The sequence below is a fragment of the Molothrus aeneus genome, unplaced genomic scaffold (assembly GCF_037042795.1).
Source record: "Molothrus aeneus isolate 106 unplaced genomic scaffold, BPBGC_Maene_1.0 scaffold_70, whole genome shotgun sequence".
In the NCBI taxonomy this organism is placed as follows: domain Eukaryota; kingdom Metazoa; phylum Chordata; class Aves; order Passeriformes; family Icteridae; genus Molothrus; species Molothrus aeneus.
Genome location: NW_027099222.1, coordinates 385,451 through 404,074, shown reverse-complemented (window position 1 = coordinate 404,074; position 18,624 = coordinate 385,451). Strand labels below are relative to the sequence as shown.

The window sequence follows — 18,624 nt, the reverse complement described above, 5'->3', positions numbered from 1 at the left end:
ACCCCCTGGAACCTCTCAGGTACCTCCTGGCACCCCTCAGGTACCCCCTGGCACCCCCCAGGTACCCCCAGGCACCTCTCAGGTACCCCCTGGCACCTCTCACCTGGGCAGGTGAGCTCAGGTATCCCCCAGGTACCCCCTGGCACCCCTCAGGTACCCCCAGGTACCTCCTGGCACCTCTCAGGTACCCCCTGGCACCCCCCTCACCTGCGGGCACAGGTGTGCACAGGGTGGGGCACAGGGTCCCCCAGGCCAGGAGCACCTGGGGAGTTCCAGGTGGGCACTGGGCACCTCCAAGGTGTGTTCAGGTTGGCACAGGGCACCTCTGCCATGCCCAGGTGGGCATTGATGTGTCCAGGTGGGCACAGGGCACCTCTGCCATGCCCAGGTGAGCGCTGGGCATCTCCAAGGTGTGTCCAGGTGGGCACTGGGCACCTGCTTGGTCTTCAGGTGAACACTGGGCACTTTCTCAGTGGGTTCCAGGTGGGCACTGGGCACCTCCAAGGTGTGTCCAGGTGGGCACTGGGAATGTCCATGGTCTCCAGGTGAGCACTGGGCACCTCTGACATGCCCAGGTGAGCACTGGGCACCTCCAGGTGAGCACTGGGCACCTCCCAGGTGTCTCCAGGTGGGCACTGGGCTCCTCCCAGGTGTCTCCAGGTGGGCACTGGGCACCTCTGTGGTCTCCAGGTGGGCACTGGGCAGCTCCAAGGTCTCCAGGTGGGCACCGGGCACTTCCTAGGGGGGTTCCAGGTGCAACTCTGTGGGCTCCAGGTGGGCACCTGGCACCTTTGACGTGTCCAGGTGGGCACCGGGCACCTCCTCAGGGGTCTCCAGGTGGACACTGGGCACTTCCAGGTGGACATTGGGCACCTCTGACACGTCCAGGTGGGCACTGGGCAGTTCTGAGGTTGCCAGGTGGACATCGGTCACCTCCGTGGTGTCCAGGTGGACATCGGTCATCTGGGTGGGTTCCAGGTGGGCACTGGGCACCTCCGAGGTCTCCAGGTGGGCACTGGGCACCTCTGACACGTCCAGGTGGGCACTGGGCACCTCCGTGGTCCCCAGGTGGACATCGGTCACCTCTGAGGTGGCCAGGTGGGCACTGGGCATCGGGGTGGTGTCCAGGTGGACATCGGTCATCTCATTGCTCTCCAGGTGGACACTGGGCACCTCTGACACGTCCAGGTGAACGCTGGGCAGTTCTGAGGTGTCCAGGTGGACATCGGTCACCTCTGACATGTCCAGGTGGGCATCGGTCATCTCATTTGTCTCCAGGTGGGCACCGGTCACTTCTGTGGTGTCCAGGTGGTCAGAGGGCACCTCTGACATGTCCAGGTGGGCACCGGGCAGTTCTGAGGTCTCCAGGTGGACATCGGTCACTTCTGTGGTGTCCAGGTGGCCATTGGTCACCTCTGTGGGTTCCAGGTGGACATTGGTCACCTCTGATGTCTCCAGGTGGACATCGGTCACATGGGTGGTCTGCAGGTGGACATCGGTCACCTCAGTGGTCCCCAGGTGGACATCGGTCACCTCTGAGGTCTCCAGGTGGACATCGGTCACTTCCGTGGTGTCCAGGTGGACATCGGTCATCTCTGAGGTCTCCAGGTGGACACTGGGCGGTTCTGTGGTGTCCAGGTGGCCGTTGGTCACCCCCGATGTCTCCAGGTGGACACTGGGCAGTTCTGAGGTGTCCAGGTGGACATCGGTCACCTCTGACACGTCCAGGTGGGCACTGGGCAGCTCTGAGGTGTCCAGGTGGACATCGGTCACCTCCGTGGTCCCCAGGTGGACATCGGTCATCTGGGTGGGTTCCAGGTGTGCACTGGGCACCTCTGTAGGTTCCAGGTGGACATCGGTCACTTCCGTGGTGTCCAGGTGGCCACTGGTCACCTCTGTGGGTTCCAGGTGGACACTGGGCAGCTCTGAGGTGTCCAGGTGGGCATTGGTCACCCCCGATGTCTCCAGGTGGACATTGGTCACATGGGTGGTCTGCAGGTGGACACTGGTCACCTCAGTGGTCTCCAGGTGGACATCGGTCATCTCACTCATCTCCAGGTGGGCACTGGGCACCTCTGAGGTGTCCAGGTGGGCACCAGGCACCTCCTCAGTCATCTCCAGGTGGTCCGAGGGCACCTCTGAGGTCTCCAGGTGGACACTGGGCACCTTTGTGGTTTCCAGGTGGGCACTGGTCATCTGGGTGGTCTGCAGGTGGACATCGGTCATGTCATTGGCCTCCAGGTGGGCATCAGTCACCTCTGAGGTGTCCAGGTGGACATCGGTCATCTCAGTGGTCTCCAGGTGGGCACTGGGCAGCTGTGACATGTCCAGGTGGGCATGGCTCATCTCAGTGGGTTCCAGGTGGACATCGGTCACCTCTGAGGTCTCCAGGTGGGCACTGGGCACCTCCTCCATGGTCTCCAGGTGGACATCGGTCACCTCTGAGATGTCCAGGTGGACATCGGTCACCTCTGTGGTCTCCAGGTGGACACTGGGCAGCTCAGTGGCCTGGAGCTGGACACCTGTGCCACCTGCAAGTGGTGGCAACACCTGGAGCTGGACATTGGCCACCTCACCTGCCTGGAGCTGCACACCTGTGCCACCTGAAGCTGGTGGTGGCAACACCTGGAGCTGCACGTTGGTGACACCTGAGGACAGCGGCAGGGCCTGGAGCTGGACATTGGTCACCTCACCTGCCTGCAGCTGCACACCTGTGCCACCTGCAAGTGGTGGCAACACCTGGAGCTGCACGTTGGCCACCTCAGGTGGTGGTGGCAACACCTGGAGCTGTACGTTGGTCACCTCACCTGCCTGGAGCTGCACACCTGTGCCACCTGGGGGTGGTGGTAACACCTGGAGCTGGACGTTGGCCACCTCACCTGTGCAGAGCTGGACGTTGGTGACCTCAGGTGGTGCTGGCAGCACCTGGAGCTGGACATTGGTGCCACCAGAAGGTGGCGGTGGCAACACCTGGAGCTGGACGTTGGTGACCTCACCTGCCTGGAGCTGGACGCTGGTGACTTCTGAAGGCACTGGGAGCACCTGGAGCTGCACCCCTGTCACACCTGTCACACCTACACCTCTCACACCTGCATTTGTCACGCCTGTCACACCTGTCACACCTGTGAGACCTGTCACACCTACATTTGTCACACCTGTCACACCTGCCACACCTACACCTCTCACACCTGCATTTGTCACGCCTGTCACACCTGTCACACCTACACCTGTCACACTTGTTACACCTACACCTGGGACCCCTGTTACACCTACACCTGTCACACCTGGGACCCCTGTTACACCTATACCTGCCACACCTGCCACACCTGCCACACCCGTCACACCTGTCACCCCTGTCACACCTGTCACCCCTGTCACACCTACACCTGTCACACCTGTCAGCTCCCCACCTTGCACACTGGTGACTTCTGTGGCCACTGGCAGCACCTGGAGCTGGACACCTGTCACACCTGTGACACCTACACCTCTCACACCTGCCACACCTACACCTGCCACACCTGTAAGCCCTGTAACACCTGTGACCCCTGTCACACCTACACCTGTCACACCTGGGACCCCTGTGACACCAACACCTGTCACCCCTGCCACACCTGGGACCCCTGTGACACCTGCTACCCCTGCCACACCCACACCTGTCACACCTGCACTTGTCACCCCAGTCACACCCACACCTGTCACCCCTGTCACACCTGTCATACCTGTCACCCCTACACCTGTCACACCTGTCACCCCTACACCTGTCACCCCTGTCACACCTGTCATACCTGTCACACTTACACCTGTCACACCTGCCACCCCTGCCACCTCAGCCACCTGCAGCCGCAGCCCCGCTGCCATCCCCTCCCTCCCCGCCCCAGGTAGGAGCAGGACGCTCTGCCAGGTGCGCTGCCCCCTGCCCACCTGCGCCAGGTGCGGCCGGGCGTGCCCGGGCGTGGCCGCCACCAGCAGCACCTTGCGTGGGGAGGCTCCGCCGGGGCCGGGCAGCACCAGGTAAGCGCCGGCGGGCACAGGTGCGGCAGCGCCAGGCGTGGCGCCGCCAGGTGCGCGGTGCGGGGCGGGGCCGTGCGTGCGCAGGTGTCTCTGCAGGTAGGCGGCCATGACGAAGGCCTTGGGACAGGTGGGGCAGCGGAAGGGCCGCGCCGCCGAGTGTGTGCGCCGGTGCAGGTGCAGGTTGGACGAGTGCGTGAAGCTCTTGCCGCAGGTGGCGCAGGTGTACGGCCGCTCGCCCGTGTGCACCCGCAGGTGCTGCCGCAGGTTGGTGGCCTGGGCGAAGCCCTTGCCGCAGGTGTCGCAGGTGTGCGGGCGCTCACCTGTGTGGGTGTGGCCGTGGCGCCGCAGGCTGGAGGAGTTCTTGAAGGCCTTGGGGCAGGTGGGGCAGCGGTAGGGCCGCTCACCTGAGTGCTGCCGCAGGTGGTACTGGTAGTGCGACGCCCACTTGAAGGTGAGGCCGCACTGGGCGCACCTGAAGGCGCGCAGCCCCGTGTGCACGCGCAGGTGAGTCTGCAGCAGCGAGGAGCGCTTGAAGCTCTTGCCGCAGGTGGCGCAGGTGTAGGGGCGCTCACCTGTGTGGTCGCGCAGGTGGTAGCGCAGCCCCGAGGAGCCCTTGAAGGCCTTGCCGCACTCGCCGCACCTGTACGGCCGCTCGGGCGGGGCCGGCGCCTCGGCCTCACCTGGAGCGGGCGGGGCTCTGGGCCGCTCGTGGCCGGGCAGGTGTCGCGCCAGCCCTGAGCCGTTCTTGAAGCTCTTGCCGCAGGTGAGGCAGCGGTGGGGCGGGGCCGGGGGCGTGGCCGGCGTCGCTGTCACCTCCTGCTCGGCACAGGTGAGCCCCAGCGGCCTCCAGAGCGGCTCAGGTGAGGCGGCGCCGGGCGGGGCGGGGCTCTGCAGGTGCCGCTGCGGGCAGGCGCGCGAGGCCAAGGGCGTGGCGCAGGCGGGGCACTGCGGGGCGGGGCCGTGCGTGCGCCGGTGCAGGTGCAGGTTGGACGAGTGCGTGAAGCTCTTGCCACAGGTGGCGCAGGTGTACGGCCGCTCGCCTGTGTGCACCCGCAGGTGCTGCCGCAGGTTGGTGGCCTGGGCGAAGCCCTTGCCGCAGGTGTCGCAGGTGTGCGGGCGCTCACCTGTGTGCGTGTGGCGGTGGCGCCGCAGGCTGGAGGAGTTCTTGAAGGCCTTGGGGCAGGTGGGGCAGCGGTAGGGCCGCTCACCTGAGTGCTGCCGCAGGTGGTACTGGTAGTGCGACGCCCACTTGAAGGTGAGGCCGCACTGGGCGCACCTGAAGGCGCGCAGCCCTGTGTGCACGCGCAGGTGAGTCTGCAGCAGCGAGGAGCGCTTGAAGCTCTTGCCGCAGGTGGCGCAGGTGTAGGGGCGCTCACCTGTGTGGCCCCGCAGGTGGTAGAGGAGGGCGGAGGAGCCCTTGAAGGCCTTGGGGCATTCGGGGCACTTGTAGGGGCGCTCACCTGTGTGGCTGCGCAGGTGATGCGCCAGGCGCGAGGACCAGCGGAAGGATTTGCCGCACTCCCGGCAGGTGAAGGGGTGCTCGGGGGCACCTGCGGGGGGCGCCGCGCCCGCCATGGCCGCACCTGGGGGGGACACGGCTGCAGGTGAGAGCCCAGACCTGGGACAGGTGAGAGCCTGCACCTGATTCACATGAGAGCCCAGACCCAAACACGGGGACAGGTGAGAGCCCACACCTGACACAGCTGAAAGCCCAAACCTGAGACAGGTGAGAGCCAAGACAAGAAACAGTTGAGAGTCCAGATAAGAAACACAGGAACAGGTGAGACCCCAATCCCAGCACAGGTGAGACCCCACACCCAGTGCAGTTGGGCAGGTAAAAGCCTGGACATGAGAGACACAGGTGAGACCCCAAACCTGACACGGGGGGACAGGTGAGACCCCAGCCCCATCCCAGGTGTGCAGGTGAGACCCCAAAGCCGATCTGGAGGGCGTGGCCAAACCGGGGGCGTGGCCAGATCGCATTAGGCCCCGCCCCTTTCTATAGGTGCTGTCCCGCCCCTCACCGCCCTCAGGCCCCGCCCCTTTCCCCTCAGCTCCTTCAGGCCCCGCCTCCTCCAGGCCCGCCCCGCGCAGGCGCCGCCGCCGCGGCCCCGCCGCTTCCTCCTCCTCCTCTTCCTCTGCCCCGCTCCCCGCTCACCTGCGGGGCTCGCGGGGGCTCTGCCGGGGCCGGAGCCGGGTTAGGACCGGGTAAGAACCGGGTTAGAATCGGGCTAGAACCGGGCCCGGCGCTGCCGCCGCCGCCGCGCAACGCCCGGGCCGCGCCGCCTCACGAGGCCACGCCCCCTCCACCTCACGGGGCCACGCCCCCTCCGCCTTCCCGCCTTCGCCGCTGCCAATTAGGCCGCGTCTCACTGGGCCAGGCCACGCCCCTCCTTCCCCCCGGAAACGCGCGCGATGCACGCTGGGTAATGTAGTACCCAGCCCGAGCCTGGTCCAGCGGCTCTTACTGGGTTGTACTGGTCTGTATTGGGTTGTCCTGGTCTGTACTGGTTTGTACTGGGTTGTGCTGGTCTGTACTGGTTTGTACTGGTCTGTATTAATTTATACTGGTATGCACTGGTCTGTAGTGGGTTGTACTGGGTTGTGCTGGTCTGTACTGGTTTGTACTGGTCTGTACTGGTTTGTATTAGTTCATACTGGTATATACTGGTTTCTACTGGCCCATACGGGTTTATACTAGTCCATATTGGTTTGTATACTCATTGTACTGGTTTCTACTGGTCTGTACTGGTCCATACTGGTTTATACTGGCTATACTGGTCTGTACTGGTTTTTACTGGCCCGTACTGGTTTATACTGTTTCATACTGGTTTATACTGTGTTTTACTAGGTTTTATTGAGTTTTTACTGTCACGTCACTGATGTCACAGTGCTGGGTCTGATGTCACTGTGCTGGGTGTGACATCACGGTGGTGGGTGTGATGTCACTGTAGTGGGTGTGACGTCACTGTGCTGGTTGTGACGTCATGGTGCTGGGTGTGACGTCACAGTGCTGGGTCTGACGTCACCGTGGTGAGGGCTCTGGGTGATGTCAGAAGGGTCACCGACCCCTGGCATGGGCTGGAGTTGGGTGGAACAGAGGGAACAGCTGGGGGTTGTAGGGTCACACAAGGGGTCATCGCTGGGGTCACCTGTATGGTGGGGAGAGACACAGAGTGACACTAGGGTCACCAGGGGTCACCAGGGGTCACTATGGGTCACCACAGGTCAATGTGTGTCAACATGGGTGGACCCTGATCAAGATGGACCAGGAGGAGTCACTGTGGGTCAGCATGGATGGACGTGGACCAAGATGAGTCAACGTGGGTCACCATTGATGGAGAGCGGTCAATGAGCCAGTGTGAGTCCACATGGATGGAGATGAATCAAGCTGGGCCAAGAGGAGTCAATGTGGGTCAGCTGGATGGACGTGGGTCAAGATGGGCCAAGAGGAGTCAATGTGGGTCAAGATGGACCAAGAGGAATCAGTGTAGATCACCATGGATCAAGAGGGGTCAACAGGAATCAATGTGGGTCACCATGGATGGACGCAGACCATCGTGGGCCAAGAGGAGTCAACGAATCGACATGGGTCAACATGGACGGGCATGGATCAAGATGGACCAAGAGGAGTCACCATGGGTCACCATGGAACAACAGGAGTCAACATGGGTCAACATGGGTCAACATGGATGGAGATGGATCAAGAGGAGTCAGTGTGGGTCACCACGGATCAACGGGAGTCAATGAATCAATGTGGGTCACCATGGATGGACACGGGTCAAAATGGGCCCAAGAGGAGTCAGCGAGGGTCACCACAGATCAACAGGAATTGACTTTGGTCCACATGGATGGACATGGACCATCGTGGGCCAAGAGGAGTCAGCGTGGGTCACCATGGGTCAAAATGGACCACGAGGAGTCAACATGGGTCAGCACAGATCAACAGGGGTCAACGAGTCAGTGTGGGTCACCATGGATGGACAGGGGTCAATGAGTCAGTGTGGGTCACCACGGATGGACAGGGGTCAACGAGTCAGTGTGGGTCACCATGGATGGACAGGGGTCAACGAGTCAGTGTGGGTCACCACGGATGGACAGGGGTCAACGAGTCAGTGTGGGTCACCACAGATCAACAGGGGTCAACGAGTCAATGTGGGTCACCGCGGATGGACAGGGGTCAACGAGTCAGTGTGGGTCACCACGGATGGACAGGGGTCAACGAGTCAGTGTGGGTCACCATGGATGGACAGGGGTCAATGAGTCAGTGTGGGTCACCACGGATGGACAGGGGTCAACGAGTCAGTGTGGGTCACCATGGATGGAGATGGACCAGGAGTAGTCAACGTGGGTCACCATGGACCAACAGGAGTCTACAGGAATCAACATGGGTCACCATGGATGGGCACAAATCATCATGGGCCAAGAGGAGTCAAGGTGCGTCACCATGGACGGAGATGGGCCAAGAGGAGTCAGTGTGGGTCAGTATGGATGGACAGGGGTCAACAGGAACCAGTGTGGGTCACCATGGATGGAGATGGATCAAAATGGACCAAGGAGAGTCAACATGGGTCAACTGGATGGACCCAGACCATCATGGACCATGAGGAATCAACGTGGGTCACCATGGATCAACAGGAGTCCACAAATCAATGCGGGTCAACATGGGTGGAGATGGATGGACATGGGCCAAGAGGGGTCAACGAGTCACCGTGGGTCACCATGGATGCAGACGGATCGAGATGGACCAGGAGGAGTCACTGTGGGTCAGCATGGATGGAGATGGACTGAGAGGAGTCACCGTGGGTCACCATGGATCAAGAGGAGTCAATAAATCACCGTGGGTCACCACGGATAAAGATGGATGGACATGGACCAAGAGCAGTCAATATGGGCCAACATGGATGGACCCAGACCATTATGGGCCAAGAGGAGTCAATGTGGGTCAGCATGGATCCACAGGGGTCAACGAGTCAATGTGGGTCAACATGGATGGACATGGATCAAAATGGGCCAAGAGGAGTCAACGTGGGTCAACTGGATGGACCCAGACTGTCATGGACCAAGAGGAGTCAACGTGGGTCAACGGGGATCAACAGGGGTCAACCAATCAATGTGAGTCAACATGGATGGAGATGGACCAGGAGGAGTCAGTGTGGGTCCACATAGATGGAGATGGATCAAAACAGGTCAAGAAGAGTCAATGTGGGTCAACATGGATGGACACGGACCATCATGGGCCAAGAGGAGTCAACGTGGATCACCATGGATCAACAGGAGTCAATGAGCCAACATGGGTCACCATGGATGGAGATGGAGCAAGAGGAATCAACATGGGTCACCATGGATGGACAGGAGTCAACGTGGGTCAGCATGGATGGGCGTGGGTCAAAATGGACCGAGAGGCGTCAACATGGGCCAACATGGATGGAGATGGGCCAAGAGGAGTCAGTGTGGGTCACCATGGGTCAACAGGGGTCAAAGAATCAATGTGGGCCAACACGGATGGACACGGACCATCATGGACCAAGAGGAGTCCACATGGGCCAACATGGATGGAGATGGATCAAAATGGACCAAGAGGAGTCAGCGTGGGCCAACATGGAGCAGCAGGAGTCAACGTGGGCCAACATGGATGGAGATGGATCAAAATGGGCCCAGAGGAACCAACATGGACCAAGAGGAGTCAACATGGGTCAACATGGATGGAGATGGATCAAAATGGGCCCAGAGGAACCAACATGGACCAAGAGGAGTCAACGTGGGTCAAGATGGATGGAGATGGATCAAAATGGGCCCAGAGGAACCAACATGGACCAAGAGGAGTCCACGTGGGCCAACATGGATGGAGATGGATCAAAATGGGCCAAGAGGAGTCAACGTGGGTCACCACGGATGGAGATGGGCCAAGAGGACCAATGCGGCTCACCATGGATGGACATGGGTCAACGAGTCACCGTGGGCCACCATGGATGGACAGGGACCACCATGGGGTCCCTATGAGGGTGTGCAGGGGGTCCAGCTCTGTGGGGGTCCTGTGGGGGTCTATGGGGACTTTGGGGACATTGGGGTCCCCATGGGGTCCCTTTGGGGACATTGGGGTCCTCATGAGGATCCCTTTGGGGACACTGGAGACATTGGGGCGGGTCCCTTTGGGGACATTGGAGACATTGCAGGGCGTCCCATTGGGGACATTGGGGACATTGGGGTCCCCCATGGGGATCCCTGTGGGGTCTGTAGGGACATTGGGGGCCCTTTGGGTACACTGGGGACATTGGGGTCCCTTTGAGGACGTTGGGGTCTCCATGGGGATCCCTATGGTGTCTGTGGGGACATTGGGGGATCCCTTTGGGGATATTGGGGAGGTTGGGGACATTGGGGCCCCCATGTGGATCCCTGTGGGGTCTGTGGGGACACTGGGGTCCCCACTGGGGTCCCTTTGGGGACATTGGAGTCCCCCGTGGCTCCATAAGAGCCGCCACACCCCCGGTCCGCCAGGGGGCGCCCCCGCCGCTCGCCCGTCTCTATGGCGGGCGGGGGCGCTCTGGGCCCCTCTCACTATGATCCACTTCCGGTTCACTGCGGCGGAAGTTACGTCAGAGAGCGGTGGCGGCGGGAGCCGGAGCGAGGTGTGGGGGAGGGGTCCCGGGGGGTTTTTGGGATGGGGGAGGGGCAGGGTCGGGCCGGGAGGTCCCGAGGGGTCCCGGGGCGGGGCGGGAACCGGCTCGGTCGGTTCCGGCTCCGGGGACAGCTCGGGGACATCGCGCTGTCCCTCGGCGTGATGTCATCAGCGCGCCGTGACGTCACACGGACTGTCCCCAGCGCCCGGTGACGTCACACAGGGCGTCCCCAGTCCCGGTGGCGTCACCAGCCCCGTGTCTCTGTCCCCAGGTCCCGCCAGCCTCGTCGCTGTCCCCACCGCTGTCCCCCGCGTGTGGCCCCATCACCGCCAGCCCGGTGTCCCCATTGTCCCCTGTGTCCCCTCTAACCCCACCATCCCCCGGTGTCCCCTCTGTCCCTGCTGTCCCCTCTGTGCCTGCTGTCCCCAGTGTCCCCTCTGTCCCCTCTGTGCCTGCTGTCCCCAGTGTCCCCAGTGTCCCTGCTGTCCCCACCGTCTCGGGGGTTCCTGCCGTGTCCCAGCTGTCACTGCCATCTCTGTATCCCCTCTATCGCCACTGTGTCCCCAGTGTCCCCTCCATCCCCACCATCCCCGTGTCCCTTCTGTCCCCTGTGTCCCCTCCATCCCCACCATCCCCGTGTCCCCCTGTGTCCCCCCCGTGTCCCCCCGTGTCCATCTGTCCCCTCTAACCCCACCATGCCAGTGTCCCCGTGTCCCCTCTAGCCCCTGTCCCCCCTCTATCCCCAGTGTCCCCTCTGTCCCCTGTATCACCCTAGTCCTCAGTATCCCAGTGTCCCCTCCGTGTCCCCGTGTCCCCTCTGTCCATCTCTATCCCAAGTGTCCCTGTGTCCCCTCTATCCCCCCTCTATCCCCAGTGTCCCAGTGTCTCTGTGTCCCCAGGGTCCCCTCTATCCCCATCATCCCCGTGTCCCCCCATGTCCCTCTGTCCCCCAGTGTCCCCTCTATCCCAGTGTCCCCTCTGTCCCCTCTAACCCCACTGTCCCTGTGTCCCCTGTATCCCAGTGCCCCCCAGTGTCCCCTCTAACCCCACCATCCATCCCCCTGAGTCCCCAGTGTCCCCTGAGTCCTCAGTGTCCCCTCTATCCCCAGTGCCCCTCTGTCCCCACCATCCCTGTGTCCCCAGTGTCCCCTCTGTCCCCAGTGTCCCCTCTAACCTCACCATCCCCCTGAGTCCCCAGTGTCCCCTGAGTCCTCAGTGTCCCCTCTATCCCCAGTGCCCCTCTGTCCCCCCTGTGTCCCAGTGTCCCCTCTGTCCCCAGTGTCCCCTCTATCCCCACCATCCCCGTGTCCCCAGTGTCCCCAGTGTCCCCTCTATCCCAGTGTCCCCCCCATGTCCCAGCGTCCCCTCTGTCCCCTCTAACCTCACCATCCCCCTGAGTCCCCAGTGTCCTCTGAGTTCTCAGCGTCCCCTCTATCCCCAGTGTCCCCCCTGTGTCCCAGTGTCCCCTACATCCCCAGTGTCCCCTCTATCCCAGTGTCCCCGTGTCCCCACCATCCCCTCTATCCCCCAGTGTCCCCCTGTCCCCTCTAACCCCACCATCCCTCTGAGTCCCCAGTGTCCCCTGATTGCCCAGTGTCCCCTCTACCCGCAGCGTCCCCACCATCCCTCTACCCCCATTGTCCCCCCCGGTCCCCGTCCCCGTCGTTCCAGCCATGCCGGACGCCGTCCACTACATCCACCTGCACAACTTCAGCCGCTCGCTGCTGCGGACGCTCAACGGGCAGCGCGCCCGCGGCCACTTCTGCGACGTGACGGTGCGGGCCCGCGGCGCCTCGCTGCGCGCCCACCGCTGCGTGCTGGCCGCCGGCAGCCCCTTCTTCCACGACAAGCTCAGCCTGGGCCACTCGGCCATCGAGGTGCCGCCCGTGGTGCCCTGGGCGGCCGTGCGCCAGCTGGTGGAGTTCCTGTACAGCGGGAGCCTGGTGGTGGCGCGCTCCGAGGCGCTGCACATCCTCACCGCCGCCTCCGTGCTGCAGATCGAGGCCGTCATCGGCGAGTGCACGCAGATCATCTCGCAGGCGCGGGTGGTGACGCCGGCGCTGAGCGCCGAGATGGCCGCTGAGATGGCCACACCGCTGGCCACAGAAATGACCACAGAAATGACCACAGAGATGACCACAAAGCTGGCCACACCGCTGACCAGAGAACTGAGCACAGAGCTGGCCACACCGCTGACCCCATCTCTGACCACTGAACTATCCACACCACTGACCACAGAACTGACCACAGAACTATCCACACCACTGACCACTGAACTGACCACTGAACTGACCACGGAACTGACCACGGAAGTGCCCACGGAGATGCCCACGGACGGCCCCAGCGGGCACAGCCGCAAGCAGCGGCAGCCGCTGCGCCTGGCGCCCGTCCCTCTCAAAGAGGAGCGCCTGGAGGAGGATGAGGATGATGAGGAGGAGGATGAGGAGGAAGCGGAGGATGAAGGAGCCCCCCAGGAAGGCGTCGTGGCCTCGCTGTCCCTGCCCTGTTTTGGAGCCGCCGCCGCGGCCGAGGCGCCGTCGGTGCCGCCCTGGGAGGCTCCCGGCGGGGACGGGGTCGGATTCGGGGCCCCCCCGGTGGTGGCGCCGCCCTGGCGGGGGGGGCTGGAGGGGGGCGGGGCTCTCACAGCGCCCCCGGCGCCCCCCGGAGCCCCCCGGAGCCGGGCACAGCCCCCCCCGTACCAGTGCGGGCACTGCCAGAAGAGCTTCAGCTCCCGCAAGAACTACAGCAAGCACATGTTCATCCACTCAGGTGAGCGCACCTGGGGACACACCTGGGGACACACCTGGGGACATGGGGACACACCTGGGGACATGGGGACACACCCACAAGAACTACAGCAAGCACATGTTCATCCACTCAGGTGAGCGCACCTGGGGACACACCTGGGGACACACCTGGGGACATGGGGACACACCTGGGGACGTGGGGACACACCCACAAGAACTACAGCAAGCACATGTTCATCCACTCAGGTGAGCGCACCTGGGGACACACCTGGGGACAGCTGGGGACACACCTGGGGACACACCTGGGACATGGGGACACACCCACAAGAACTACAGCAAGCACATGTTCATCCACTCAGGTGAGCGCACCTGGGGACACACCTGGGGACATGGGGACACACCTGACGGACAGCAGGGACATGGGGACACACCCGGGGACACACTTGGGGGTCCTAGGGCCCCGTTTTGGCCCATGTTGACCTGATACAATCCACACTGCCCCACACTGCCCCACACTGCCCCACACTGCCCAGTACTGACCCACACTGCCCAGTACTGACCACACTGACCAGTACTGACCATTACTGCCCCACACTGACCAGTACTGCCCCACACTGCCCCACACTGCCCCACACTGACCAGTACTGACCCACACTGCCTCACACTGACCAGTACTGACCCACAATGACCAGTACTGACCCACACTGCCTCACACTGACCAGTACTGCCCCGCACTGACCAGTACTGACCACACTGACCCACACTGACCAGTACTGACCACACTGACCAGTACTGACCCACAATGACCAGTACTGACCACACTGACCCACACTGACCAGTACTGACCCACAATGACCAGTACTGACCACACTGACCCACACTGACCAGTACTGACCACACTGACCAGTACTGACCATTACTGCCCCACACTGACCAGTACTGACCCACACTGACCAGTACTGACCCACACTGACCAGTACTGACCAGTACTGCCCCACACTGACCAGTACTGACCATTACTGCCCCACACTGACCAGTACTGACCAGTACTGACCCACACTGCCCCACACTGACCAGTACTGCCCCACACTGACCAGTACTGACCCACACTGCCCCACACTGACCAGTACTGCCCCACACTGACCAGTACTGCCCCACAGTGACCCCAGCTGCCCATTTCCCTCCCCACAGGTGAGAAGCCCCACCAGTGCTCCATCTGCTGGCGCTCCTTCTCGCTCCGGGACTACCTGCTCAAGCACATGGTGACCACACTGACCAGTACTGACCACACTGACCAGTGCTGACCCACACTGCCCCACACTGACCCACACTGACCACACTGACCAGTACTGACCAACACTGACCAGTACTGCCCCACACTGACCAGTACTGACCACACTGACCAGTACTGACCATGCTGACCAGTACTGCCCCACACTGACCAGTACTGACCACACTGACCAGTGCTGACCCACACTGCCCCACACTGCCCCACACTGACCAGTACTGCCCCACAGTGACCCCAGCTGCCCATTTCCCTCCCCACAGGTGAGAAGCCCCACCAGTGCTCCATCTGCTGGCGCTCCTTCTCGCTCCGGGACTACCTGCTCAAGCACATGGTGACGCACACGGGCGTCCGCGCCTTCCAGTGCTCCGTGTGCTGCAAGCGCTTCACGCAGAAGAGCTCCCTGAACGTGCACATGCGCACGCACCGCCCCGAGCGCTTCCAGTGCCGCCTCTGCCGCCGGGGGTTCTCGCACCGCACCCTCCTGGAGCGCCACGCCGCCACCGCGCACGCGGGGACACCGGGGACGCCGGCGGGGACGGCGCTGGCGCTGCCACCAGGGCCACCATCTGTGCTGGCGCTAGGGCCGTCACCCGGGCTGCCACCGAGGCCACCGCTGGGGCCACCACCAGGGCCACCACCTGGGCCATCACCGGGGCCACCGTCGGGGCTGCCACCGGGGCTGCCACTGGGGCAATCTCTGGGACTGTCACCAGGGCCACCATCAGGGCCGCCACCGGGGCTGCCACCGGGGCCACCACCGGGGCTGCCACCGGGGCCATCGCTGGGACTGCCACCACTGGGACTGCCACCAGGGCCACCATCTGCGATGCCACCAGGGCCTCCTCTACTGGGGCCATCACCAGGGCCACCATCTGCGATGCCACCGGGGCCACCAGCAGGGCCATCACCAGGGCCACCACCAGGGCTGCCACCAGGGCCATCACTGGGACTGCCACCACTGGGACTGCCACCAGGGCCACCATCGGGGCCACCAGCAGGAACACCACCCAGGTTGACGTTGGGGCCACCACCAGGGCCACCATTGGGGCCACCATCGGGGCCATCAGCAGGACCATCACCTGGGCTACCACCAGGGCCACCATCAGGACTACAACCAGGGCCACCACCAGGGCCACAACCGGGGCCACCACCAGGGCTGCCACCAGGACCGCCACCAGGGCCACCACCGGGCTGCCACCAGGGCCAGCATCAGGACTACCACCAGGACCTCCACTAGGACTGCCACCAGGGCCACCACCAGGGCCACCATCAGGGCTGCCACCAGGGCCTCCACCAGGGCCACCATCGGGGCTGCCACCAGGGCCACCACTGCCAGCAGGGCCACTGGAACTGCCTCCAGGGCCACCACTGGAACTGCCTCCAGGGCCACCATCTGGGCCACCACTGGGGCCACCACCAGGACCATCACCAGTGCCACCATCTGGGGCCAGTGCTAGGACCGCCACCAGGGCAACCAGCAGGGCCAACATCTGGGCTGCCACCAGGGCCACCACCATCTGGGCTGGCACTGGGGCCACCACCAGGGCCACCATCTGGGCTGGCACTGGGGCCACCACCTGGGTCATCACCAGGACCGACACCAGGGCTGCCACCAGGGCCACCACCAGAACCTGGACTGGGCACGTGGCAGGGCATGGCAGGTGCTGGCCCTGCTCTCCCGGCCTGAGGAGGGGTCCCGGCCCCTGGCAGGGCTGTGAGGGGGGCCCTGGGGGCCCCTCGGTGGAGCAGCCGGGCTGAAGGGCGGAGGAGGCGGGCGAGGGGATCTCCATGGGGTTCTGGAGGTTGTGGGGACGTTCCTGGTGACAGGAGAAGGGCACGGGGATGTGGGGGACACCTGGGGGTCCAGGCAGAACCGGGATCAGGGACAGATCCTGATGGGACCCCTGGAATGTTCTGGAACTCTGCTGGGCACGGGGATTGGATGGATCGACCATGAGTGGCCATGGAGATGATTGGATGGATGGACAATGGGGGTGATGATGTCATTGACCTGGTGGGACCCCCGGAATGTTCTGCAACTCTGCTGGGCACAGGGATTGGATGGATGGACCATGAGAGGCCATGGAGATGATTGGATGGATGGACCGTGAGGATGATGATGTCATTGATCTGATGGGACCCCTGGAATGTTCTGGAACTGAGGTGGGCACAGGGATTGGATTCATGGACCATGAGAGGCCATGGAGATGATTGGATGGATGGACCACGCTGTGATTGGCCATGGAGATGCTCGGTGGGCTGGACATTGAGGATGATGATCTGATGGGACCCCTGGAATGTTCTGGAACTCTGCTGGGCACTGGGATTGGATGGATGGACCATGAGTGGCCATGGAGATGATTGGATGGATGGACCACGCTGTGATTGGTCATGGAGATGATTGGATGGATGGACATTGAGGGTGATGATGTCATTGATCTGGTGGGAACCCCCGGAATGTTCTGGAACGGGGATTGGACAGATGGACCATGAGTGACCATGGAGATGCTTGCAGGGCTGAACAGTGAGGGTGATGATCTGATGGGACCCCTGGAATGTTCTAGAACGGGGATTGGATGGATGGACCATGAGAGGCCATGGAGATGATTGGATGGATGGACCATGCTGTGACTGGCCATGGAGATGATTGGATGGATGGACCATGAGTGGCCATGGAGATGATTGGATGGATGGACCATGAGTGGCCATGGAGATGATTGGATGGATGGACCATGAGAGGCCATGGGGATGATTGGATGAATGGACCATGAGAGGCCATGGAGATGATTGGATGGATGGACCACGCTGTGATTGGCCATGGAGATGATTGGACGGATGGACCATGAGTGGCCATGGAGATGATTGGACGGATGGACCACGCTGTGATTGGCCATGGAGATGATTGGATGGATGGACCATGAGTGGCCATGGAGATGATTGGATGGATGGACCATGAGTGGCCATGGAGATGATTGGACGGATGGACCATGAGAGGCCATGGAGATGATTGGACGGATGGACCATGAGAGGCCATGGAGATGCCCGGAGGGCTGGATGGAGTTGAGGTGTCGCACCTGGAGAAGGATCCAGGGACACCTGAGAGTGACCCAGGAGCTGGGGATGGACCTGGGACTGGCTTGGTGAAAGGTCCCTCCCCCATGGCGTCCAGGTGTCCCAGCCAGGTGTCCCATGTGGAGAAGCATCCAGGGACACCTCAGAGGTGACCCAGGACTGGAGAGGGACGTGGGATTGGCTTGATGAAAGGTCCAGGTGTCCCAGCCAGGTATCCCAGCCAGGTGTTCCACCTGGAGAAGGATCCAGGGACACCTGAGAGCCCATCCTGGAGCTGGAGATGGACGTGGGACTGGCTTGGTGAAAGGTCCAGGTGTCCCAGCCAGGTGTCCCACCTGAAGAAGGATCCAGGGACACCTGAGAGCCCACGGAGGAGCTGGGGATGGACTTGGGACATGGTCCTGGAGCTCCAGGACACGAGGAGGGGTTTCCTGCTGGGGAAGGGGAGGTGGAGCTGGATTTTGGGGACAAATCCCTGGAATGGTGTCCCCAGAGCAGCTGGCCCCTCCCCCACCCACTCCATGGCTCTGTGACCCCCCCGGCCAGGGATGGACACCTGGGGGACACACGGTCCCACCTGTCCCCTCCACACCTGGGGGGACACAGGGTCCCACCTGTCCCCTCCACACCTGGGGGGACACACGGTCCCACCTGTCCCCTCCACACCTGGGGGGACACAGGGTCCCACCTGTCCCCTCCATACCTGGGGGACACAGGGTCCCTCCTGTGCCCCCGATGGTGACAATGACCCCGGGGGCGGGGGGGGGGTTTAGGGACACTTTTGGTGCTGTTTTTGCCGCTTTTTACATTAAAATTGATGTCACCTGTGCTGTGTCACCTGCTCAGCTGTGTCCCAGTGTCTCCCAGTGATCCCAGTAACTCCCAG

The 18,624-nt window shown here is 62.6% G+C and overlaps 2 protein-coding genes across 4 annotated transcripts; one reads left to right on the top strand and one right to left on the bottom strand.

The window, feature by feature from the left end:
• Positions 1-227: 227 nt before the first annotated feature.
• Positions 228-5,586, bottom strand: LOC136571117 (zinc finger protein 628-like). Its single transcript, XM_066571476.1, has 6 exons — positions 3,786-5,586; positions 3,416-3,470; positions 2,971-3,082; positions 2,740-2,925; positions 2,137-2,697; positions 228-2,103 (listed from the first exon to the last, which is right to left on the bottom strand). The coding sequence occupies exons 1-6, from the start codon at positions 5,584-5,586 to the stop codon at positions 739-741; spliced, it is 4,080 nt and encodes a 1,359-aa protein (XP_066427573.1). The 3' UTR covers positions 228-738.
• Positions 5,587-6,123: 537 nt separating this feature from the next.
• Positions 6,124-17,080, top strand: ZBTB45 (zinc finger and BTB domain containing 45). 3 transcript variants are annotated; one of them, XM_066571506.1, is made up of 5 exons: positions 10,595-10,640; positions 10,903-13,400; positions 14,927-15,174; positions 15,829-15,856; positions 16,271-17,080. In XM_066571506.1, exons 2-5 carry the CDS (start codon positions 12,305-12,307, stop codon positions 16,351-16,353), a joined length of 1,455 nt encoding a protein of 484 aa, XP_066427603.1. In that variant the 5' UTR covers positions 10,595-10,640; positions 10,903-12,304; the 3' UTR covers positions 16,354-17,080. The 3 variants fall into 3 exon arrangements, with proteins under 3 accessions (XP_066427602.1, XP_066427603.1, XP_066427601.1); XM_066571505.1 differs by lacking the exons at positions 10,595-10,640; positions 14,927-15,174; positions 15,829-15,856; positions 16,271-17,080 and adding exons at positions 6,124-6,219; positions 14,570-14,854; XM_066571504.1 differs by lacking the exons at positions 14,927-15,174; positions 15,829-15,856; positions 16,271-17,080 and adding an exon at positions 14,570-14,854.
• The last annotated feature ends 1,544 nt before the right edge of the window (positions 17,081-18,624 follow it).

Coding starts and splice junctions, on each gene's coding strand:
- LOC136571117 (XM_066571476.1), bottom strand. CDS start 5,586: ATGGCGGGCGCGGCGCCCCCCGCAGGTGCCCCCGAGCACCCCTTCACC. Junction 2,926..2,970: donor TCACCAACGTCCAGCTCCAG/GTGTTGCCACCG, acceptor GTCCAGCTCCAG/GTGCTGCCAGCACCACCTGA. Junction 2,698..2,739: donor TGGCCAACGTGCAGCTCCAG/GTGTTGCCACCA, acceptor GTGCAGCTGCAG/GCAGGTGAGGTGACCAATGT.
- ZBTB45 (XM_066571506.1), top strand. CDS start 12,305: ATGCCGGACGCCGTCCACTACATCCACCTGCACAACTTCAGCCGCTCG. Junction 15,175..15,828: donor GCCACGCCGCCACCGCGCAC/GCGGGGACACCG, acceptor CCAGGGCTGCCA/CCAGGACCGCCACCAGGGCC. Junction 15,857..16,270: donor GCCACCAGGGCCACCACCGG/GCTGCCACCAGG, acceptor GACCGACACCAG/GGCTGCCACCAGGGCCACCA.